At 45.0% G+C, this 26,511-nt stretch overlaps 1 protein-coding gene across 4 annotated transcripts in view; it reads left to right on the top strand.

Moving 5' to 3' along the window:
- Positions 1-26,511, top strand: part of PATL1 (PAT1 homolog 1, processing body mRNA decay factor) — a 169,100-nt gene that overhangs the window by 13,654 nt on the left and 128,935 nt on the right. Inside the window, exons 1-2 of one of the 4 annotated variants that reach the window (XM_056531172.1) lie at positions 4,010-4,193; positions 22,536-22,626. Coding sequence is in view for 3 of the 4 variants with exons in the window: in XM_056531171.1 (XP_056387146.1) it covers positions 4,432-4,542; positions 22,536-22,626 (202 nt within the window). In the remaining variant the exon portion in view is untranslated. Of the gene's footprint in view, positions 1-4,009; positions 4,194-4,380; positions 4,543-22,535; positions 22,627-26,511 lie in introns of those variants that run through there. The other 3 variants (XM_056531171.1, XM_056531169.1, XM_056531170.1) reach the window with 3 other exon arrangements.

Raw genomic sequence — 26,511 nt, 5'->3', positions numbered from 1 at the left:
AAAATTGGAAAATTGCTGCTGAACTTTGAAGCCCTCTGGTGTCTTCCAAAAGTAAAAACACGTAAATTTTATGATGCAAACATAAAGTAGACATATTGTATATGTGAATAAAAAAAAAAATATTTTGAATATCCATTTTCCTTACAAGCAGAGAGCTTCAAAGTTAAAAAAATGCAAAATTTTTAAATTTTTCATCAAATTTTGGGATTTTTCACCAAGAAAGGATGCAAGTTACCACAAAATTTTACCACTATGTTAAAGTAGAATATGTCACGAAAAAACAGTCTCGGAATCAGATTGATAACTAAAAGCATTCCAGAGTTATTAATGTTTAAAGTGACAGTGGTCAGAATTGCAAAAAATGGCTGAGTCCTTAAGGTGAAAAAGGGCTCAGTCCTTAAGGGGTTAAAGAGTAGCTCCCACCATCTTTTTTTTATTTATTTATTTTTTCTGCCCCTGCCTATTGCCCATCTCTCCCTAACCCCCTCCCTGCTTTAAAACCTTTTTATTACTATATAAAAAATATGCCTTTTTGTCTGCCTGGTAGTGTGCTCACTACTAGGTAGACTTCCCCAGCAGGCACGACGTCACTGCTGGGGGGCCGACTTCCGCCTTTAGTTCATCTACAAAGGGTGCCTCCAGCTGTTTCACCACTACAACTCCCAGCTTGCCCTGACATCTATTGGCCGTGCTACCCCGTACCCTCCCCCTCCGTGTTAAAACCACGATCCCCGCTTTCCCTCCAACCCCCGTTTAAAACCACGATCCCCGCTCTCCTCTAAACATACATACTGCAGAGTCCAGCAGCGGTGTGCAGCAGCAGCGACATGTGCGGGAGGAGTGGCCGGCGTGTGAGCCCAGGAAGTCAATGTGCTCGCTCCCGCCTGTCTGATTGACAGGCAGGGAGCGAGCGCAGGCTGAATGAATTCGGACCGATTGCCCGGCCGGCATCGGTCCGAATTCAGGCGTGATGTCACGCCAGCCTGCAGCCGGCCACTAGGAGGGAGTGGCCGGTTTTCAAACGTAATTTAAAACATTTTAATAAAAAAAAAAAATTATGAAAATATATTAGAGATATGCTGTAGTACATATGTACTACAACATATATATAAAAAAAAAATTGACGATAGTGCCCATTTAAGTTATAAAGTCCCCTGGGTGGGGACTTTTACTTACCAGCACTCATCACTCTGTCCGTGGTCCCGTCCCCTTGTCTTGATTGACGTCTTGGGTCACCGCTCTGCTCAGTCTGCTTAGGGAGCAAAGCGATGACGCAAGCCATCAATCAAGCTGACGGGGCGCAACCACGGCCGGAGCAGTGGGGAGCGACAGGTGCTGGTAAGCACAAATCCTCGCCCAGGGAACTACTTGTAAGGCGGCCGCAGGGGACGACTACTTTATAACTTAATATCCCCCAGGGATTGTCCCCCAGGGATGATGAGGATACATATTTTAGCATATATAACATGTTGTTAAGTGTTACATAAGCTAAAATCTACTGATTGGTTCCTTGTAGAGATAAATATAACAAAAAAAAATACCACCAGAAGTTTCTCAGGGAAGCAGTGTTTGAAGACAACACTCTGCTTTACCTACAGTTTTGAGCCCTCCCCTTTGGTCTCTCCCAGGCACCTGCAACATTCTCTTAAGATTTTGCCAGAGGTGATGGCCCACATAAGAGTACGAGACTTTTTGATAGTCCCATATCGAGACAATTTCCTTTTATAATATCAGTCAGGGGAGCTCTTATTAGATCAGGTTCTCCAGGTGAAAGTAATTCTCTCATATTTTGGTCCGAAAGTAAATCTGACTCTTCAGTCAGATTTGTACCTTTCCAAGAATAGGCCTAGATTCCTGACATCAGCTTTCCTTCCTCAGCCAAAGATTGCCTCTCTTGGTCTCTCTTCCTTTTGGTGTTAGGGAAAGCATTAACCCTGACTAAAGGCACCCATATCAATTATAAAACTTAACTTTTATTACATTTTCATTTAGATTAATATTTGTACTCATTAACCACTAGGTTTATGAAGTTTATGAAATTCTAAGAACTCATTGGTAAATTCTGGTGTCAGATTCCGATATAAAAAGTAAGATAGGTCCTAGACCTAGTCTAACCTACCGTAGAGGACAAAATCTAAGGGACCTTTTGGTGCATAGTCACCAAAAGAGGGAGGTGAGAAATCCAATGACTTGGTTACCGGCTCAACCACAGGGTTCATTTCCATGTGGGCATTGTAGAAATTGCAGATACATACCCAAAACAAAAGATTTCATTAATCCAGTGGATAGTAAGAAGTATGAAATCTGGGACTTTATCAACTGTGGAACCCAAAATATAATCTATGCGGCACAATGCCCATGTCCGAAAATATGTCGGTAAAACTATTCAAGAATTTCGCAAGAGAGTAAGTATACATATTAGTACCATCCACACATGGGCAGATACACCCCTGGCGAACCATATGAATAATATTCATACAGACGACAAATATTCATTGAAATTTTGGGGCTTAAGAAAGATGAAGATAAGTGACAGGAAGGGGTATATAGACAATATACTGTTGAAAGAAGAAACCCGATGGATATATCGGTTAGGAAATAAGAGTCCAAAGGGACTAAATGAAGACTTTTCGTATTCAGCGTTTTTGGAATAATAAATTAAAAATAATGTATTGCCATGGTAGGCAGTGGGTAAATACTGTCAGAGGATTAGTCAGCATCGAGTGAAAATAAAATGGGTACAATAAATAAGGGTATACACAATAAATTATTAACTAAAATAGATTTAAAATACTTACCTTGAGAGGAGTGGTGGGAATGTTGAAGATCGAGTTTGAAAAGTCCAAGGGAATCTGCAAAAACAGAATAATTTAAGAACTAATGATGTTGGATCATAAATAAATACATTTATTGTATAATAACTAATGCACAAAATATGGAAGATAAGACCTGGTAAGTTCTAGTTGGTGATATATAAAGTATAGAACAGTGAGTAGTATTATATATAGGTATAATTAAAAAGGTTTGTATTTTTAATGTATATGACTGATTTGAAAATATAAATAGGACCACATATGAGTATGATATACGTTTTCATAGACCTATATGTGCAGATCAATCCAACGTAGAAGTCTGGGAGACAGATAGACTTTTCTTGTGTACTTACCAGTGGGATCTAAGTCCCAAGTCATGCACAGAATCTATCATGGTGAGCTTTTATGCACGTGCGCACATTGTTGGAATGGTGCCAGTCATTGAGGGGAGGCTTGGATGCGCTCCATGCCTCATTTTGCATGCACAAGTGACGGAGGTTAACACATGCATATGCGCATGGACAATCTTTAAAAAAACAGAGCGCAGGCACAAAAATCAGCGCCTGGATAGAGACACAATAAGACGGAGAAAAACTTCTAAGATTGAAGACATACGTCGTACCGAAGCTCTCATTGGTGCGTCCTAGTGGTCAGATGCACCAATGAGCGCATAATTTATGACACCATATGTAAAACTCGACTGCTGACTGGATGAGAAGGACGCCGAACAATTAAGCAATTAAACCATACATCTATAAATAAAGCACCATGTCCGTATCCCTGACATCTCATGGCAAAACGTTAGGAAGGAGGGACATAAGATTTTAGAGCAGCACTGACATATAGTCTATGTGAAATAGGGAATACTGGAAGCCAGCTGGTAGTAATAATAATAATAATAACAACAACGCAGCCAGTCTTGTTCATTAAAGGAGAAGTCCCATGTAGAAAAAGTATTGTGTTTTAAATGCAGAAGCAAAAGTTATATCACTTTGTAAATCACTGACTTTACCCATCTTGTATATAAAACCTGTTTTTCTAGCTTCTTTGTTCAGAGAGGAAGTTCAGCAGCTCCCTGTTCTGATGACTTGCGACCCCCCATTGAGCTGCATTATGCTGGGGGCCGTGATGTCACAATTTCCCATAGTTCTGCAGCTTAGCCAGCTCTGTGCACACAAGGGAACCTCCCATGTGCAGCTTCAGCCAATCATAGAAGCCCCAGTGAGCTGAGCACGTGTCTTCATCTCCTCGGCAGGGAAGCATCTGACAGCCAGCTCAGTGTTTATAAGAGCAAGAACGATGTCCCAATGTCCCGAGAAGAAGCAGAGGGGGAGGGGGAGATCCCTGCTTTGCCCTGCACTGATCACAATCTGACAGCAGGTCAGTCTGAAAGAACGATGTCCTGAGAATAGAAGCAGGGGGAGGGGAAACACTGAGCCTGCTGTTAGGAAAGTGATCAGTGTCTAGGTCAGTGTATCCCAACCAGGGTGCCTTCAGCTGTTGCAAAACTAAAACTCCCAGGCATGCTGGGAGTTGTAGTTTCACAACAGCTGGAGGCACCCTGGTTAGGAAGCACTGGTCTAGGCTGGGCTACTTCTGTGATGAACTGAAAGGCATTATGGGAGACAGGAAGTCAGGGACCTCCATGTACCAGGAAGTACCGATCTTTCAGAGGGGATTGCAGGAGAAGGGAGAGGGTGAGATACATGAGGAGCAGATTGTCAGAATGGTGAGCTGATGCACTTTCACATGATAGAAAAAAAAATTTGTGACTTGGTCCATGATACTTCTTATTTAATGCTGTATGCATAATAAAGGAGTTCATACTGGCTGAATGAGCCAGCAGGCTGATGGAATAAATAAAATCAGTAAACCCATTGATGCTAATTAGCAAACCACAAAAAATTGAACCTATATGTACAGTGCTGTATTTTTAATATACCACTGCCACATAGTGGCTAATGAGTACAAATATTAATCTAAATAAAAATGTAATAAAAGTTAAGTTTTATAATTGATTTGGGTGCCTTTAGTCAGGGTTATCCCTGAGGGGATTCATTTCCCCAAGGAAATTTGCTATATATTAGTTGCCCAGAGACACCCAAGGGGAGCCTTTTTTGGTGTTAGGGAAAGCGTTAAAGCTTATGTCGGACAATTTGATAGTAGTGGCATACAGAAACCACTATGGGGACACCAGGTGAGCTGCCCTTATGAGAATTGTCACCACCTTTTCAGGTTAGCAGAGCTGCATCAGAGATCACTTTTTGCTCTTCATCTGAAGGGATCTCACAACCAAGTAGCAGACTTCCTAAGCTGTCATCTCCTAAACCAGGGGGAGTTAAATCAGCTAGTGCTCTCCCATATTGCAGTATTATGGAGAACCCCATCTATGGACTTTTTTGCCCTTAGAACAAACAAACAAGCTGGAGAGATTCGATGACCTAATCCAGTGGATCTCCCCTCAGGAATGGATGTTTTCTTCCACGATTGGAGGGGTGGGGTCTTCTTTATGCATTTCCGTGCATCACGCAAATGCCCAAACTATTGAGGAAGATAAGAGAGGACAGGGCGATGGTGATCGTTATTGCCCCCCTTTGGCCCAGAAGGATGTCTGGGGTTCTCCCAGAGTCCCAGAACCTTCTACATCAAGGTCCAGGGTACCATCCCCAGTTATCAAAAATTCACTTGACGGCATGGCTGTTGAGAGGGACATCCTGAAAAATTCGGACCAGGTAATTACAACTTACCTGGCCATTCACAAAAAAGTTAGGTTCTATAGGTTGTGGATTCCCCAATCACTGTGCTTGAAGCCCTGACATTCCTAAGATTTTGGTTATTTTTTTATTTTTTGCAGGAAGGTTTAAATAAAACTTATAAATATTAGGAGAGGCTCTTATCAACTAGTTTCCTGGGACCCGAGCTACTCAAATAACACCTATACCCACGGTGTAAAAAAATGCAATAAATAAAAAATGGAAATTGAGGCTCAGGGTCAATGAATATTGGATGATGATATGTTTATTATAATATATATATATATACGGTATATGATAGTTAAAGTGTGTGCCGAACCTCACAGGGCCCTTGTGGGTCGGCAAATACACAATAAAAATTCACAATAGATATACAAATATAATACGTCAATTTTAATTAATATCAACAGGTAATTAGTAAAATTCATAAAATTTTTAAAAATTTATAAAAAAAAAATGAGTGTCCACAGTATCCAATAAATCCGTCAAAATTATCCACAGTGTCCGATAAGCCAGCTGAATAGCCGAAAAAATAAAGATATTCTTGAGAAATTGATCTAATAGTTCAGATGGTGGGTACCATGAAAATAAAGTGCATATTAATCTTAGTAGTTTTGTTCAAATGAATCCCCTTGTATGTGAATCGTTTGTAATCCGATGTATAAGTTCTGTCTCTTTGTGCAAAGAGCCCGCTGCTAGAGACTGGGCAGTTTCAACGATATGCAGCGATGTCTGAAGTGAGCTTATAGGGAGGATACAATGTTGCTAGACAAGTGATACTATGTATGCATACAATTGTGTAAAGGGTTTAGTTCTCTTGAATTAAACACCTGCTGCTAGAGATTTTGCGGTCTCAAAATATGCTGTGGGTTCTGGTGGGCAAATAGGGGACTGCAGCGCTTCAAAAGTACAGCATAGCTGTATACATAGTACCTGATGTGGCGCTGGTGGTCCCGGCTTGGTACAGATGATGGTCGTCTGTTAGAGACACGGCTTGTCTCAAAAGATACAGCAAATTGGAGTGGATCCGATCTTTGTAACGGCTCTGAGAATTAGCCCGGTGTGGAAAATTTTAAGGTTCTGCCTCTGGGATATTGGCTGTATGGAGTGGCACTTAGAAGGGATAAGCTGGACGCGTTTCAAGTCCTCCGTAGGACTTTTCCTCAGCATCTAAAAGTAAAAGCGAGTTCCCAAAGTCCTTTTAGTGGGGGTTTTATATGTATAGCTCCTCCCTTTATGGGAGGATATCACAACCACTTAGAAAAAATAGTAAGTTGGGATTCTGTGGAAAACGTGGTGGGAATCCATCTTTATATAAGACTAAAACATGGTATATAGTTACTTATACAGTTTAAAATCATATTTATTTTTATAAATGAGTGTCTGTATAATAGAGAACTGTATTAAAATGTGGGTATATAAATAAGGATAAAAATTAATCTAGATACAGTAATTTTTGTAGGGGGCGTCTGAGTTTGTATATTGAAAATCTGTCTCATAATGTAGACGTATGGGCAAGATTTAGTGTTAACAAGTATGGGATAAAATGTAACGTTGAATGAATAAATAATCAAATGAAAAAGTGTGCAAATAATCGATCTTGATAAAAATCTTCATCCAAAAAATGTCTAGCGCAGTCGAGAATTTTTTTTGAATTTAACTCTAGCACCCAAGGGATTAAATGGTGAATTAGAAGTTTTGGGGTTTTTAGATTAATTATAATGTACTATTTACCATACCGATTCCCCTTTTTCCAATTATATTACTAAAATATATTTTCCACATTCCTATCCCTTCTTCCCCTATATTTAACAATTTCCCTTCAAATTCCCGTTTCTCACACTATCCCATTTCTCGTAGTAATTTTTCTTTTAGCCTAACATGATAGTATCCCTTCAATTCACATACCGTATATACTCGAGTATAAGCCGAGTTTTTCAGCACTATTTTTCGTGCTGAAAACACCCCCCCGGCTTATACTCGAGTGAACTCTCCACCCGCAGTGGTCTTCAACCTGCGGACCTCCATAGGTTTCAAAGCTACAACTCCCAGCAAGCCCGGGCAGCCATCGGCGCAGAGGTACGTTCATTACCAACGTACTTCTGCGTCATCGTCAAGGCAACGCCTCTATTCTGGGCCCGAACCGCGGAGAAGAGGCCTCCCCGGTGAAGATAGCAGCCCGGAACCACACTCCCACCGGACGACCTCCTCACCGGACAGTCCTGCAGCACCGGACCAGCGCCGAGCGGAGGCGAGTACTGTACAGAACTAAAGGGGGTGAGAGGGGTCTGGATGATGTCGAAGGCCGCAGTGGTCTTCAACCTGCGGACCTCCAGAGGTTTCAAAACTACAACTCCCAGCAAGCCCGGATAGCCGATGGCTGCCCAGGCTTGCTGGGAGTTGTAGTTTTGAAACCTCTGGAGGTCCGCAGGTTGAAGACCACTGAGGGCGGATGACAAGAGGATGATGAAGGGGGGGGGGGTGTGGGATGATGACAAGGTGATGATGAAGGGGGGTGGGGATGATGACAAGGGGATGATGAAGGGGGGGTGTGGGATGATGACAAGGGGATGATGAAGGGGGGTGTTTGGGATGATGACAAGGGGATGATGAAGGGGGGTGGGGATGATGAAGGGGGGGTGTGAGATGATGACAAGCGGATGATGACAGGTGATATTGATGAGGGTCTGGATGATGACAGGGTGATGATGATGATGATGAGGATGTTAATGACGGGGGTCTGGATGATGACAGGGGGGGATGATGTATTTCCCACCCTAGGCTTATACTCGAGTCAATAACTTTTCCTGGGATTTTGGGTTGAAATTAGGGGCCTCGGCTTATACTCGGGTCGGCTTATACTCGAGTATATACGGTATGTTCCAATTCTCACATGTTTCACAGGTTACCACAAATTTTTTTCCCCCCATATTCTCTATACTCTAACATTTTGTGTATATTTTTTTATACATTCCTATCTACTTATGTGTCTAGTCCATAGATTCATTTTATTCCAATAATTCTAGTACATATGTGTTCAGTTTTTACTAAGATTTTTATCAAGATCTATTGTTTGCACACTTTTTCATTTGATTATTTATTCATTCAACGTTACATTTTATCCCATACTTGTTCACACTAAATCTTGCCTATAGGTCTACATTATGAGACAGATTTTCGATATACAAACTCAGACGCCCCCTACAAAAAATTACTGTATCTAGATACATTTTTATCCTTATTTATATGCCCACATTTTAATACAGTTCTCTATTATACAAAGACACTCATTATATAACGATAAATATGATTTTAAACTGTATAAGTAACTATATACCATGTTTTAGTCTTAGAAGACGTGGTGGGAATCCATCTTTTTCAGGGGTGTGAAAATAAAAAAATAAATAAAAAAAAACTACTTGTCCAAGGGACTAAAGCGGAACACAATCTACTTGTCCCTCAAGAAAATCCACTTGTCCTGGTAGATAAAATAATTTCAACCAAAATAGTACGATTCACCCCACTAGACCACCAGGGATGGTTATAAGATCCTTTTAGACACTGCTGTCTACTTAGACAGCGGTGATCTAATGGTTTAATAGCGGCCACGGCGATCCCAGCATGCCAGGCTATTAGCGGCCGGAGAGCTGTAGCTAGCTCCTTTTACGCCTGAGGCAAGCCCAGAAAAGTCTAGATGTAACTTTTTGATCACCTTATAAAAAAAATTCTCATATGAAGTGACCAAAAATGAGCAATTCTGGACTATTTAACATTTTCACCGTTCACCGTATGGTTTAATTAACATCATATTTTAATAGTCTGGACATTTCCACATGTAGCAATACCACTTATGTTTATTTTTGTACATTATTTTTATTTAAAGAAAATTGGAAACTTTTCTTAGGAAAGGGGCTCATTCACATATATACTCACTTTTTAAAATATTTTAATCACTATTCGGCTCCATTGGGGGACACAGACCTTGGGTAGATGCTATTGTTGCTAGGAGACTTGACACTAAGGAAATCAAAAAAGTCGGCTCCTCCCAGCAGGATATACCCGCCTACACAGCCTGAGGTAATCAGTTTTAGCTTAGTGTCGCAGGAGATGGACACTAGTCTGGGGTTCTCCCCAGACTTGGTCTAACATTTTTTAATTTTTACAGAATAGGGACATTTAGTTTTTCTTATTCCCTTTTATTTTCCTTTTTTTCAGGTGGGATCTCAGGAACATAGCGTTCACTGTTTCCCCATTAGCGATTGAAGGGGCACAGGCATCGTGGATGTACTGTCAACCCCCTCTCGCCAATGGCCAGCGCCTGGGGTTGTACCTTATGGGTCCGGGTCCCCCACATTTCCCTGCTCGTCTTGCTTTTCAAGCCCGGCATGATGCAGGTGACAAAAAAGCTGGCTGAAGACTTCATGACTGAAGACTTCAATAGGTGAGTTTTTCAGATTTAGGTGAGTATTCTCCCCCCCCCCCTCTTTTTTTTTTCTTTCAGGTGTGGGGGCTTGCAACTGCTGGAGACCCCCCTGTTTTGGTTCCACTCCTTTTTATTCTATCTAGTTAGGGAGCCCTTGCCCAATAGGGACCCCCAACGTTTATTGGGAGCACTTAGGGAATGCAGGGGGCTAAAAGGAGTCAGTGGTGTAGGACTGTGTGTGTGCATTAACTTTTTGCAGTTATTCAGCAGCCACGGCTGCCCTTTCACTTTAGCTTCCTCTGTGCTCTGGTGCAGGGGCGCAGTTTACTTTAACTTTCGCAGTGGCCCACTGCGCCGGCATTTTCGCTCACTCCCGTTCCCCTTCACTCGCATATGCTTCGGGGATGGGAGCGGGCGCCATTATTAACCGGCCTCCTTCTTTCCCAGCAGAGTTTGCGCCCTTGGGAGAGCGCAAATCTCTTAATCCAATGGGAACTGGGCAAGGGGCTGTTAGCCAATCTGGCCCCTCTTTTCTGATTGGTCTGGCCGTCCCTGCCTGTTCTCTCTCTCTCTCCCTTCTCGTTCCTTTCTTCACAGCAGCTGCCTGGTGGGGGACACGGACGCTGGTGAGGCTGTTTTATTTTACTCAGGTCCGAGCCCAGAACTGTTCCTCCCTCTAAACAGGTACCTGGGGCCCTGGTCACCTACTATTCTTGTAAGAGCTGCAACTCCAAAATGCCTGGGTCTGCTGAACCCACTGGTTCTGCCTGCACCACTGCACCTCCTGACCCCCCTGGTATTCCTATTCAGTTTGCTCCCCCAGACCCAGTGGGCTCTGCTGCCTCTCCAATATTGGTGTCTTCCCTCTCTGTCTAATTCTGACTTGGCGCAGGTCTCCCGCTCCATGGTCACTGCCTTAGAGAGGTCCTCCTTACACTGTTCCCCAAGAGAGCCTCGCTCTCCCTCACCCGATTTTAAACGCTCTCACAAGCGTAATAGGGGTCATTCCTCTGACTCCTCTCCGGAGTCTTTGTTCAGACGTAGGCGCTCCTCTCGTGGGCACCGTCCCTCTGCTACGTGTTCCAGAAAGTGTCTTTCTTCTAGAAGACGCTCCCCGAGTCGCCGTTCTGAGTCACCAGAACGGCGCGCCAGGTCAGTGTCTCCCTCTTCTAAGGCTGCCTCCACCCGTTCCCACTCCCCTGGAGAACTAGTTGATGAGGCTGCTTCTGTCTCTGACTCAGAAGACCATGCTGATTGGTTTCGGCCATAAGAGACACCTTTCACCTAGAGGACCCAGGAACTTCGAACGCTGTCCCAGAAGTTTCCTTTCATCGTGCCCGTCCGGCACCCAAAATGATCAGATCCCATGCTGAATTTGAAGCCTTGCTAGAGTCTGCCTGGAGGCACCCTGACGAGAGGTTTCAAGAAATAAAGAAGGTTCAAGCGCGTTATCCCTTTGCTAAGGACCTCATTGCCCGGTGGATCTCACCTCCTACGGTGGACCCACCAGTCTCCCTACCTTTGCCCGATGCTGCATCTTTTAAGGATCCAGCGGACAAAAAGGTGGAGACCTTGGCTAAATTTGCCTCTGAGGCGACGGGTTCATCTCTTCTCCCTACTTTTGCCTCTGCCTGGGTTTCCAGGGCCCTTGCGATGTGGGTTTCCCGACTCCGCCAGGGCATTTCTTCTGGTGCTTCCTCGGAAGAACTGGCCAACTTAATTCTCCTGCTTTCTAAAGCGGGAGGTTTTCTATGTTCTGCTTCCATGCAGTCGGCCCGCTGTGCTGCTTTTGCCATGGTTAACATTGTGGCTCTCCGTAGATCAGCGTGGCTCAAAGCCTGGGATGCGGACGCAGCCTCTAAAAAGTCTCTCACTGAGCTTCCTTTTACTGGCTCTCGGCTTTTTGGTAAGCGCCTAGACGAGATCATCTCGGAAGCCACGGGAGGGAAGAGTTCCTTATTACCTCAAAATAAGGCCCGTTATACTACCTCCCGCCGTAAATCTACCTCCTTTTGGACCTTCGGGGTCACGAAGGGGACTAGGCAGGCGCCTTCTCGGGACAAAAAGGCTCCCTTCTTCCAGACTCGCCCATCCTGGAAATTGGATAACTGTTCTGGCCGCTCTGTGGGTACCCGCAAACCCACCTCCGCCTGAAGGGACGCCCCCACCCGCAGATTTTTCTTGGGTGGGAGGTCGTTTGTTACTCTTCCGGGACGTCTGGACCACACATGTGCAGGACTCCTGGGTCAGAGATGTGGTGGCCAACGATTACTTGTCTCTCTTCCAAAGGATCGCTTTTTCCTTTCCCGAACTCTGCGATCTCCCTCTCTGGCAAAGGCCTTTGGAGGTGTGCTTCAGTCCCTCCTCATTCAGGGTGTCATTGTCCCGGTTCCTCCCAGGGAACGCTTTTGAGGTTTTTATTCCAACCTCTTTGTAGTTCCCAAGAAAGGGGGTTCTGTACGCCCAATCTTGGATCTTAAGCTCCTCAACAGGCATCTCCTCCTGCCCCACTTCCGCATGGAGTCTCTCCGTTTGGTTGTGGTGACCATGGATCAGGGGGAGTTTCTTTCCTCAGTGGAAATCAGGGACGCCTACCTCCATGTTCTGATTTTTCCGGGACACCAGCGGTTCCTCCGATTTGCTGTCCCGGAGGGACATTTCCAGTTCGTGGCTCTCCCCTTCGGCCTTGCCACAGCTCCGAGGGCATTCACCAAGGTCCTTGCGCCGGAGATCGGCCTGCTACGGACAAGGGGGGGTCTCAGTGATCCCTTACTTGGACGACCTTCTGATCAAGGCTCCGTCCAGAGACCAGAATCTAGAGAGCCTCACCCTCACTCTTCAGGCCCTGTCTCGCTTTGGTTGGTTGGTCAATCGGGACAAGTCCAACCTATCCCTCACTCAGTCCCTGGTTTTTCTAGGACTTCGGTTCGACACCCGATCTGCCCTGGGTTCACCTCCCGTCGGACAAGCGATTGACCCTTCTGTCGGGGGTTCGTATACTCAGGAACCCCTCCCCATTGACCATTCGGTTTTGCATGGAAGTCCTGTGTCGGATGGTGGCGGCCATGGAGGCAGTTCCCTTCGCTAAGTTTCATTTTCGACCCCTTCAACTTGCGATTCTATCCCGGTGGGACAGGTCTCCATTGTCCCTCGATCGCAAGATTGTACTTCCTCGGACATCTCGCCGCTCCCTTCTGTGGTGGCTCCGCTCCCCCCTGCTTCTTCAGGGACGCTCCTTCCTGCCCCTCCATTGGTTGGTTGTCACGACGGATGCCAGCCTTTTGGGTTGGGGGGGGTGACTTCCGAGACCGGACAGTCCAGGGCCTTTGGTCTCCCAGGGAGACACTCTTCCCGATCAACATCTTGGAACTGAGGGCAATCTACCTTTGCCTGTTACAACGGGAGAGCCTTCTCCAGGGCCGCCTAGTTCGTGTCCAGTCGGACAACTCCACTGCGGTGGCATACATCAATCGCCAGGGTGGCACCCGCAGCTCGGCGGCGATGGCCGAAGTTTCCAAGATCCTTCTCTGGGCAGAGCTTAGGGTTCTGGCCAACCTCGGCAATTCACATCCCAGGCGTAAATAATTGGGAAGCAGACTTCCTAAGCCGGTCCTCTCCCGACCCCGGCGAGTGGTCCCTTCATCCGGAGGTATTTGCAGAGATCTGCGGCCTCTGGGGAACTCCAGATGTAGACCTCTTTGCATCCTGCCACAACCAGAAGGTTCCCCTCTTTGTGTCGAAGTCGCGGGACCCCCGTGCTCTGGCAGCGGATGCACTGGTAATTCCTTGGTCGGGATTCGCCCTTCCTTATCTGTTCCCTCCTCTTCCTCTCCTTCCCAGGGTCCTGAGGAAGCTCAGAGCGGAGAACATTCCTGCCATTCTCGTGGCTCCAGATTGGCCTCGGAGGGCGTGGTACGCCGACGTCATCCGGCTCCTGGACGACGTTCGGCTGTGCCTTCAGCTTCTTCCAGACCTTCTCTCTCAGGGTCCCCTGTGCCACCCCAATTTACCGTCGCTGCATTTGACAGCGTGGCGGTTGAGACCGCGGTACTAAGGGCCCGTGGCTTCTCAACACAGGTGATTCGCACCATGCTCAAGGCACGCAAGCCCTTTTCCGCAAGGATTTACCACCGTACCTGGCGGTCCTATTTTCGTTGGTGCGAATCTCAATCTCTTTCTCCAGTCATGTTCTCCCTTCCTTGACTTCTTTCATTTTTGCAGTCAGGGCTGGAACAACAATTAGCTCTCGGCTCTTTAAAGGGTCAAGTGTCTGCCCTTTCCAACGCCCTCTGGCATCTGATTCTCATGTACGGACCTTTCTTTAAGGAGTGGCCCACGCGGCTCCTCCTTACAGGTCTCCTACACCTCCTTGGGATCTGAATTTGGTCCTTGGCGTACTACAGGGCTTGCCCTTTGAACCCCTCAGGGAGGTTTCCCTTCGTCTCCTTTCCCGGAAGGTTGCGTTCCTTATGGCAATTACCTCCATCAGATGGGTTTTGGAGTTGGCGGCGCTTTCTTGCCACTCTCCCTTTCTAATTGCCCATCAGGACAAAGTTGTTTTTCGGCCGGTTCCTTCTTTCTTGCCTAAGGTGGTTTCTGCCTTCCACCTTAATGAGGATATCATCCTTTTGTCCCGCTTCATCTCATCCCGGGGAGCGTTTGCTTCATAAACTTGATGTGGTACAGGCGGTGCGTACCTACCTCTCTGTTAAGTCTTTTTTTCGTCAGTGTGATTCCTTTTTTGTTCTTACGGACAGTCACCGTAAGGGTCTACCTGCCTCTAAGGCGACCATTTCGCGGTGGATCAGGTCTGCCATTTCAGAAGCTTACCGGTGCAGAGGGAAGACCCCTCCTTTCAGGGTTTCAGCTCACTCCACGCGTTCTGTCGGAGCTTCCTGGGCTCTTCATAACAGAGCTTCAGCCTCTCAGGTCTGTAAGGCGGCTACATGGTCGTCCTTGCACACTTTCACAAAATTCTACCAGGTTTATACCTTTGCATCCGCGGATGCTAGTCTGGGCCGTAAGGTGTTGCAGGCGGCGGTGGCCGCCCAGCCTGCCCTTTGATTGTTTTCTGTGCCCACCCTAGGGACAGCTTTGGTCCCAAGGTCTGTGTCCCCCAATGGAGCCGATAAAATCCTTTTCTCGGAGGATCCATTGGGGGACACAGCTCCCGCCCTTTTTTTGGTGTTCCCGTTTTGGTTACCTGTCCGAGGGTGTGTTCAGTTAATTTTGTTCTGGTTACCTCGGACTGGACTTGGTTTTCTGCCTCTCTGTATTCTCCTACTGCTTGGGGACTAAACTGATTACCTCAGGCTCTGTAGGCGGGTACATCCTGCTGGGAGGAGACGACTTTTTTGATTTCCTTAGTGTCAAGTCTCCTAGCAACAACAGCATATACCCAAGGTCTGTGTCCCCCAATGGATCCTCCGAGAAAAGAATTTTACGGTAAGACAAAAATCCCTTTTTTCAGTCTTCATAGGGACTTATATAGGGAGTCTTTAGATTGGAAAACACTGAACAACGCTGTGTTACTGGGGGTGTGTTCTGCTTCTCCAGTTTATGGGGTGCATTTTGTTTCAGGAAATGCTGGAAGTTGCATTTAGTTACTAGATAACTACAACTCCCAGCATGCCCTGATACATCCTATGGTTGTGTGTGTGTGTGTGTGTGTGTGTTGCAGCATGTTGCACTGTATAGTAGGACAATTAGGGTTATTGTGTAACATGCTTGGAGTTGTAGTTTTGGTTCGGGTCAGCTGCGGAGCCATAGGCTGTGTTAAGGAATACTGGGAATTGCAGTTAGTAACTACAACACCCAGCATGCCCTGATACAACCTATGGCTCTGCAGCTGACCTGAACCAAAACTACAACTCCCAGCATGTTGCACTTTATAGTTCTACAGTTTCGGTTATGGTGCAACATGCTAGAAGTTGCAGTTTTGGTTCTGGCGTAAACGCGTGCATCCGTGGTGCTCTTGGTTGGCGGGGGTGTGGAAAGGGGGCGGGATTCTGGTGGTGCAATTTAGTGCGGGTGGCCAGAAGCCACTAAAAATAAATAAAATTAGACTGCACAACTGGCGGCGGCAGCGCCCCCCCCCATACATACACACATCACACACATCACACATACTCACACCATACATATGCACACATCATTCATACACCTGCCGCTGCCCACTCCACATCATACATCACATACATACACACATCACAAATAGACACACATCATACATTACATACACACATCACACAGACAGACATCATACACACATCACACATACACTCACACCATACATATACACACATCATACATACACCTGCCACTGCCCCCCCACACATCATACATTACATTCACACATAGACAGACATCATACATAAATCACACATACACCACTCGCACCATACATATGCACACATCATACATACACCTGCCACTGCCCCCCCCCCCCCCCAAATCATACATTACATACATACACACCACAAAAACACTCACACCTTACATATGCAACCACCCTTCCCGCCGCCGCCTGCATTCTTGACCTCCTCACCTGAGCTGGCCATGAGTAGACATCAGAGCTGTAGTCCCGGCGCAAAAGCAGCTAGGCCGCATGAACTCTCTTTTCACCCACAATAAAGACCCGCCGGCCGGTGTGAGGTTGCATGGGTTTGAAAATCTCACCTCACACCGGACGTCCTCTCTCTTGCACCCTCCCCGTGGTAGATCAGGTCCTGTGGAGACAGAGCTGGGGGAGGGGGAAGAGCTGTGTACCGAGCTGTGTACGTCCTTTCTCTCACCCTGTTGTGTCTTCTTGTGTAATGTAGAGCTGCGTCCTCCATCCTCCGGGAGGGGTAGATAAGGGGGTGTGGCTTAATTATGTCATGCAACGTGCGACCTCGGGCTCTGCGGTCAGCTGGGGGCTGCCGCCCCCTCCATACACCCTGAGCACCGGTATGAGGTGCACACTTGCATCGGCTCCTGTGCCTCACACCGGCATTAAAGAAAAATAAGGGGGAAGTCGGTCTGTTCCTGCTTGCCCGATACAGGGCTAAATCTATGAACAATTCACCTGCCCGGCGCCCAGAACTACATGTCCCGGGCGATAGGATTTCCACATCCCTGTTTATATATGTTATATAACAAACATGTTTTAGTCTTATATAAAGATGTATTCCCACCACGTTTTCCACAGAATCCCAAATTACTATTTTTTTAAGTGGTTGTGATATCCTCCCATAAAGGGAGGAGCTCTACATATAAAAACCCCACTTAAGGACTTTGGGAACTCACTTCTACTTTTAGCTGCTGAGGAAAAGTCCTACGGAGGACTTGAAACGCATCCAGCTTTCCCTTCTAAGTTCCACTCCATACAGCCAATATCCCAGAGGCAGAACCTTTCAATTTTCGGCGTATCAAACCTATGCGCAACGCTCCAGCCACGAGGATACGCCACACCGGGCTAATTATCAGAGCCGTTACAGGGATCGGATCCTCTACAATTTGCTGTATCTTTTGAGACAAGCTGTGTCTCTAACAGCCAAGCATCATCTGTACCAAGCCGGGACCACCAGCGCCACGTCAGGTACTATGTATACAGCTATGCTGTACTTTTGAAGCGCTGCAGTCCACTGTTTATTTGCCCACCAAAACCCACTGCATATTTTGAGACCGCAAAATCTCTAGCAGCAGGTGTTTCATTCAAGAGAACTAAACCCTTTACACAATTGTATGCATACATAGTATCTTGGACAACCCCGATCCCCCTAATTTTCCTTGTCACCGGTGACCTAAATGACCAGAAATCGCCGGTGTGAATTCACCAACATGGGGGGGGGGGGGTCTTAGGACCCTCCTGGGCATTGGCACAGGATGCCTGCTGATAGATATCAGAAGTCATCCCAGTCCGGTGCACGGCGGGTACCAAAATTCCCACAGTCCGCTCCCGATCTGTAACGCGGGGCCACGCTGCGGCGCTATTAACCCTTTAGATGCGGCGTTCAAAGTTGAACGCCGCGTCTAAAGTGAAAGTGAAACCATGCCGATTAGCTCAGTGGGCTGTTCGGGATAGCCGCAGGGAAATAGCGGCATCCTGAACAGCTTACAGGACATCAGGAGGGTCCCTACTTGCCTCCTCACTGTCCGATCGCCGAATGACTGCTCAGTGCCTGAGATCCAGGCATGAGCAGTCAAGCGGCAGAATCATCAATCAGTGGTTTCTTATGAGAAACCACTGATCAATGTAAAAGATCAGGGTGTGCAGTGTTATAGGTCCCTATGGGAGCTATAATACTGCAAAAAAAAGTGAATCATATCATTTAACCCCTCCCCTATTAAAAGTTTGAATCAACCCCCTTTTCCCATAAAAAAACCCCAGTGTAAATAAAAATAAACATGTATAGTATCGCCGCGTGCGGAAATGTCCGAATTATAAAAATATATATATTGTTAATTAAACCGCACGGTCAATGGCGTACGCGCAAAAAAATTCCAAAGTCCAAAATAGTGCATTTTTGGTCACTTTTTATATCATGAAAAAATTAATAAAAAGCGATCAATAAGTCCTATCAATGCAAAAATGGAACAGTTAAAAACTTCAGATCACGGCGCAAAAAAATTAGCCCTCATACCGCCCCATACGCGGAAAAGTAAAAAAGTTATAAGGGTCAGAAGATAACAATTTTAAACGTATTAATTTTCCTGCATGAAGTTATGATTTTCTCCAGAAGTACGACAAAATCAAACCTATATAAGTAGGGTATCATTTTAATCGTATAAACCTACAGAATAATAAGGTGTAACTTTTACAAAAAAATGTACTACTTAGAGACGGAAGCCCCCAAAATTTACAAAACAGCGTTTTTTTTTTCTTCTTCAATTTTGTCTCACAATGATTTTTTTTTTCGTTTCACCGTAGATTTTTGGGCAAAATGACTGACGTCATTACAAAGTAGAATTGGTGGCGCAAAAAACAAGCAATCATATGGATTTTTAGGTTATGATTTTTTAAAGGCAAGGAGCAAAAAACGAAAATGCAAAAACGGAAAAAACCCCGGTCCCTAAGGGGTTAAAAGGTTAAAGGACAGGTGTCCGCACTTAGTGCCTTATTTGATTATAAATTAATAGACTACCCTTGAATAAAAATATTTAAGGCACTGGTTAGACTAAAATCGTGGGTGTCTTGGACAACCCCGATCCCTCTAATTTTCCTGGTCACCGGAGACCCAACCTTGCTTAAGTTGAATTTACTGTCCACCAATTTCCCCAAGTCCTTTTCATTAACAGTTTTGCCCACTGATAAGCACTCTACTCCATTGTATATTTTTTGTTGCTTTAGTCCACGTGCATAACCTGAACCCCTTAAGGACACAGTAAATTTTCTTTTTTTGGATTTTTGTTTCCTCCTCGCCATAACCGTGGGCTTGTTGTATGTACAACCAATTGTACTTTGTAATGTACTTTGTACTTAATATTTGTGGGAAGAAATTAAAAAAAAAAACAAATTTTACCACTTCAGAGGGTTTTGTTTTTATGGAGTGTGCTTTACTGTAAAAATGTAATGTTCTCAATTCTCTGGGTCAATACGATTAAATAATCCCTGTGATTATAAAGCTTTTCTATTACTGTACTGCTTTTTTTTTTTTTTTTTTTTTTAGTTAAGTCAAACTGTTGAACCAAAAGTATGTTTAAAAATGGCAACCCCCTATAACTTTTTTTTTATAGTCTGTATATGAGTATATGAGGGCTCTTTTTTTTATTTTTTATTTTGTGTGTGTGTGTGCCATGATCTGTATTTTTTATCGGTACCACTTATGACTTTTTGATCGGTTTTTATTAGGGATCGACTGATATCGTTTTTTTAGGGCCGATACCGATAATCGGTGGAGGTAAGGGCCGATAGCCGATAACTTATACCGATATTCCGGTATAAGTTATCGGCTATTTATCCCCCCGCGACACCGCTGCAGATCATTGATTTAAAGCGGGCGCTTTAAATCAATGCACTGCAGTGGCTTTTGCGGTGCCATAGGCCGCTGCCGCCACCACCCGCTTCTCTCCCCCTACCTGTCAGGGTGGTCCGGGCCATCCATCCTTCCTGTAGTGTCCGGAGGCATTCCGGGTGGAGGGTGAACCGGTCCAGGCTGTCCTTCTTCTCCGGGGGTGCTCTTCTCCACTCCGGGCAGGCTCCGGCCTAGTAACGCCGCATAGACGCCGCTGCGCAGTGACGCCCATGCGCAGCGACGCACCTGACATCACGGCGTAGCGGCATCTATGCAGCGTACTAGGCCGGAGCCTGCCCGGAGTGGAGAAGAGCACCCCCGGAGAAGGACAGCCCGGACCGGTTCACCCTCCACCCAGAATGCCGCCGGACACTACAGGAAGGATGGATGGCCCGGACCACCCCCATTACGGGTAAGTTTAAACATTTTTTATTGACTCGGAGGGTGGGGGAGGGGCCCGACCGGTATAGTGGTATGGGCAAAAATCCATACGGTGGGAGGAAAAAAACGGTATCCGGTTCATACCGGTATACCGCCCAGCACTGCGGTGCGGGGCATTATCAGCTTATCGGCAAGGTAATTACCGATACCGATAATGCCCAAAATTGTGATTATCGGCGATATCGGCCATACCAATAATCGGTCGATCCCTAGTTTTTATTTAGTTTTCCTGGGATGCCATCAGAAATCTGCAATTTTGCACTTTGGTATTTGTTTACACTGTACTGTACAGGATCATAAACATTGTTTAAATAGTTCGGACATTTCTGCACGTGGTGATACCAAATGTTTGTTTTTATAAAAAAAAATTAAGTGATTACATTTTTTTTTTTTCAGGAGATGTAAAAACACTTTTTTGTTTAAATTATTTTATGTATACTTTTTATGTCCTAATAGGACATTCAATGTTAAGTTTCATAACACTGAATAGTGTTATGCTATTGCATCTGCTGGTAGAGCCTGCACTGAGTAGCTGAGGTGACCTTTAACAGGTGGACCAACCAATCAGACTCTTGCATACATGTTTAAGGGGTGCAGATTGGAGAGGGGGACAGACATTGCGGCACTTAAATTATCACGCCACTTAAGTCATTGAGATTCTTAGACTGTGAAGTCGGAAGCGAGTGCAGCTCCTGTGCATGCTTCAAAGTCGGACTGCTACTAAGGATGTAAATGTACATCCTGGTGCGTTAGGTACCTTGGAACCAGGATGTACATCTACATCCATTGTTCTGAAAGGGTTAAAGTTAAAAAAAACAACCTGTTCATGATGTCAATAAGTATAATAAAGCGACTTACTAATATAATATTAGCTATAGTGCACAGATCTCTCCATATCAGCTCTGCTCTCTCTGTAGCTGTGACATTACGTCACATTCAGAGCTCTGTCCTTGCATCCCCTCCTGTCTGCTTATGGGGTCATGAAGGGGTTAAAATCTAAGCAGTAATACAAATTCCCCCTTTTCACATTAAAATGGGCTGGTCCTCAGCAAACAGGAGTAGTAGAGCAAAGAGGGATCTCTCTGCTTTCAGAGCTACAAGCCAGACAGCTTAGCTGATATGGAGAACATACTAACATTAGTAAGTTGCTTTATTATGCTTTTTGACACCATATACGGATTTATTCTGATAACTTTTAGATTTATCCTTATGAAACTTCATTTGCTTTTTATTGGTCAAAATCTTGAACTTCCCCAGATCCCTCTGTAGTATGTTATTCTCTGTTGTGTTGATTATCTTACAGTGATAAGTATCAGAAAATATGCTAATACTGACCCCCATATTGCCCCACTTTTAAAGGTTTATTCTCATCTAAGCATGTTATCTCCTATCCACAGCACAGTCTTGATTAGTTAGGATAACTGTATTTCTTGTGGGCTCCACACAGAAATTCCTCAACAGGGCACAGTATAAAGGCAAATGCATAAGTACCATCAACAGGGGATTCTATGTTTGTAAGTGGGACTTAGTTTCCACGCATTCTCCCACAAACATTTATCACCTACCAACAGTAACCTCATAAAAATTTTATATAAAAAATCTGCACTGTGTATGTATATTGTTCAGCACTAGAATACTTTGGAAGCCCTCTTTTTTTTTTTTTTTTTTTTTGAATGTGCTTTTGATATTGAATGTCAAAAGGGATTTTCAAATCAACTGGCACCAGAAAACTACAGATTTGTAATAGTCTATTTAAAAATCTTACTTACGAGTGCTTATCAGCTGCTGTATCCTCCAGGGGAGGGAAGTTGTGTAGTTCTTTCCAGTCTGACCACAGTGCTCTCTGCTGCCTCCTCTGACATGGACAGATATGGCAGCAGAGAGCACTGTGGTCAGACAGGAAAGAACTACACAACTTCCTCTGTAGTATACAGCAGCTGATAAATACTGGAAGAAAGACACTACAAATCTATAGAACTCTGACACCAGTTAATTTTAAAACTTTTTTTTTAATCTTCGGAGTATCCCTTTAAGCTAGGAGGCATGTACTAGAATGAGCATATGCTTGTATTGAGCAGGTAACTGAACAACTTTTTCTCTTGTATTTTAGTCTCTCGAGGATGGTGATGGCTTTCCTGACCTCGAGGAGGACGAGGAGATTGATCAATTTAACGATGATACATTTGGAGCTGGAGCAATTGGTAAGTTAGATTTGTTCAGAGACTAGGGTTCTGATCTTGACTCTTTTGTGTTTAAAACATACATAAGTGGCAAATAGTTAGTCATTCAGTTTCTTTGCCCCTCGGGCAGTCTTGAGTCCTTGTAGGACAGGTGTTGGACTTCTTATGCTCCAGGATCCAACTTTAATTAGTAGACTGGAAATAGAAATTTATATAAAAAGGTAGCTGGCCACCGAAAAATTCTATGCAGGTCGTCAAGCCCCTTTCTAGGTGCATATATATAGTACATGCATGTTAAAGTGTACCTGTCATTAACAAAAACTTTTAGTATAATGTAGATAATTACCATTATATGTATATTTTAATATACATTGGTTAAAAAATGTGTATTTGTGTGCTTGTGAGGAGGCCAAATAGAGGAAGTGTGGGAGGAGAAGCAGGGCTCTGTGCACTGAGGCTCTGTGACACATTCCAGGAGCCTGCATGTCCATGCCTGTCCTGCGCTCCCTTCCTATATTTGGTCTCCTCCTAGAGACACAGGCAATAGCTGCAGGGACAGCATTTTTTACCCAAATATATACACATGTTTTAATCAATGTATATTAGACACATCCCTATTTCTAATATTCAAGGCTCTATAGCAGTGTTTCCCAACATTTTTAGGCTCGGGGCACCCCTCCGAAAAAAAAATATTGCGGGGCACCCTGACCGAAGTTGACAAGCAAAAAAAAAAATATATCTTTATCATTGGGTATGTAGTTTAAAGTGCTGCTTTATACAGCGGGGGGGGGGGGGGGAGAGGGAGATGGAGATGGAAATGGGGGGGGGGGGGGGATGGATATGGTACAGTCCCTTTAAGCAAGCCATTTTTCTTCCTCTCTCCGACAGGGCACCGACTCAGGGCTCCGGCAGGGCAATCATTCACTGCGCCGCAGGGGGGAGGGGGACGCTGGGGCACGGGTCACTTCACCAGCCCTGTGCAGCTTCCACATACTTCCACTCTCTGGGCCAGGGGGAGGGGGAAGCTAAGGGACGCTGGGGGATGTAGGGGTACGCTGAGGCCTAGAACAGCAGCCCCTGATCATGTGATGACTCCTCCTCCATGTGACTGATCACATGACGGTGACATCATCGCAGGTCCTGTTCCAGCCTCAGGCACGCGCACAGCGCAACTTCCCTCCCCCCTGTGGCGTTGGGGAGGGAAATAAAAAAAAATCTGTGGCACATAGGGCAGTGCCGAACAGCGCACCAGTGTGTCGGGGGAACCCCTGTTGGGAATCGCTGTTCTCTAGTGACAGGCAGTGTTCCCCAGTACTGGTGCATAGTAAATGTGGTGCTGATATATAAAAAGGGGTCAACAAGTGACCACAGGAATTATAGGCCTGCTAGTTTAACCTCAGTTGTATGTAAATTGTTCACAGGTTTTCTGAGAGATGCTATTTTGGAGTATCTTGATAAAAATAAATGTATGACTCCATATCATCATGGCTTTATGAGGGATCGGTCCTATCAAACTAACCTGAGCAGCTTTTATGAGGGGGGCCGCACAGCCCTCTATGTGCTTGCCAAAGGTAACCTGACTGCCACTAGGTACTGAGATGAGATCCTCAGACCCCTTGTGAGACGATATGCTGGTGCGGTTGGCCCTGGGTTCCTTCTAATGCAAGACAATGCTAGACTTAATGTGGCTGGAGTGTGTCAGCAGTTCCTGCAAGAGAACGTCATTGATGCTATGGACTGGTTCCCCAGACCTGAATTCGATTGGGACATCATGTCTCGCTCCATCCACCAACGTTGCACCACAGACTGTGCAGGAGTTGGCAGATGCTTTAGTCCAGGTCTGGGAGGACATTCCTCAGGAGACCATCTGCCACCTCATCAGGAGCATGCCCAGGCGTTGTAGGGAGGTCATACGGGCATACACACTACTGAGCCTCATTTTGACTTGTTTTAAGGACATTACATCAAAGTTGGATCAGCTTGTAATGTGGTTTTCCACTTTGATTTTGAGTGTGACTCCATATCCAGACCTCCATGGGTTGATAAATTTTGCTTCCATTTGATAATTTTTATGTAATTTTGTTGTCAGCAGATTCAACTAAGTAAAGACAAAAGTATTCCATACGATTAGTTCATTCATTCAGCTCTAGGATATGTGTCATCTTAGTGTTCCCTTTATTTTTTTGAGCAGTGTATGTTACTATTTCCAGGAAAATCTCCCTTAGTGGACACCTCCCAATCGGGGACACCTCCCAATAGTAAACATTTTTTAATTCCCCGGCAGAGTCCCATAAGACTTAATGTATTTGCAGCCTCCAAATAGGGGACACTCCAAATAGCGTATGCGGACACACCTTATAGGGGACAAAACACTCCCAATAGGGGGCAACCAGGCCTATGCACAGGGCCCCCGTAAGGTACAGCCAACACATCAGTAGGGGCCATGGCTCCCAGGGGGCTCTGGACAAGGACATAGTTTTGCTGCTGTATAAACCGCATATGGGGTATTGTGTCCAATTCTGAACACCTGTATATAAAAAAGACATGGCTGAACTGGGGAGGATGCAGAGGAGGGCAACAAAGATAAATAATGGTATGGAAGAATTACAGTACCAAGACAAATTATTAAGCTTGGGGTTATTTAGTTTGAGAAAAGACCTTTTAGGGGCAATCTGATCACAAAGTACAAATATATGAATGTACAGTACAGAGATCATTCTAGTGATCTTTTTTTTTTAGGCCGGTAACCATGACAAGGGGACATTCTCTACTTCTAGAGGAAATACAGTTTCACCTTCATCATAGACGGGGATTCTTTATTGTAAGAGCAGTGAGACTATGGAACTTTCTGCCACATGTTGTTGTGATGTCTAGCTTAATAAAAAATGTTCAAGGGGGCCTGGATGTTTTTCTGGAAAAATGTTATATTACATGTCATGGTCACTTGACTTATGTGAATAGAACGTTGATCCAGGCATTTATTCTGATCGACATATTGGAGTTGGAAAGGATTTGTTTTCTCTGTAATGGGGCAATTGGCATCATCTTCATGGGGGGGATTTTTAATGCTATTCAGGTCTGGGGACTGGGATGGTCATTTCAGAACATTGTACTTTTTCCTTTACCTAAATGCCAGGGTAGATTTGGGGCAGTGTTTGGGGTCATTGTCTTGTTGAAAAATCAAGCTCCGGCATGATTTCAACATTGTAACTGATTCCTCTACATTATTCTCAAGTATCTGCTGATATTGAGTGGAATCCTTGCAAACCTCAACTCTAACAAGACTTCCAGCACTGGCCACACAGCTTGATGGAACCTTTACCAAATTTGACTGTGGGTAGCAAGTGTTTGTCTTGGAACGCTGTGTTCTTCCGACGCAATGCATAACACCCCTTGTTATGACCAAATAACTTCAACTTCAGCACATTCTTCCAAAATGAAGCTGGCTTGTCCAAATGTGCACTTCCATACCTCAAGCCAATCTTTTTGTGGTGTGTATGCGGAAAAGGCTGTTTCTGCATCACTCTCCCTTACAGCTTCTTCCCTTGCAAAGTGTGCTGAATTGTTGAGCGATGCACAGTGACACAATCTGCAGCAAGATGATGTTGTAGGTCTTTGGAGGTGGTCTTGGGCTGTTATTGACCTTTCTTGCCAGCCTTCGCCTCTCCGATATTTTACTTGGCTTGTCACTTCTGCCCTTAATAAGAACTGTGCCTGTGGCCTTCTATTACCTCACAGTGGACACGGACAGCTTAACCCCCTTAAGGACTGAGCCCTTTTTCACCTTAAGGACTAATCCTTTTTTTGCAATTCTGACTATGGATCGACCGATATCGTTTTTTTAGGGCCGATACCGATAATCGGTGCAGGTTAGGGCCGATAGCCGATAACTTATACCGGAATATC

The sequence above is a fragment of the Hyla sarda genome, chromosome 7 (assembly GCF_029499605.1).
Source record: "Hyla sarda isolate aHylSar1 chromosome 7, aHylSar1.hap1, whole genome shotgun sequence".
Taxonomy (NCBI): Eukaryota; Metazoa; Chordata; class Amphibia; order Anura; family Hylidae; genus Hyla; species Hyla sarda.
The sequence above is the reverse complement of the archived record's forward strand: the minus strand, read 5'-3'. Positions and strand labels throughout refer to the sequence as shown.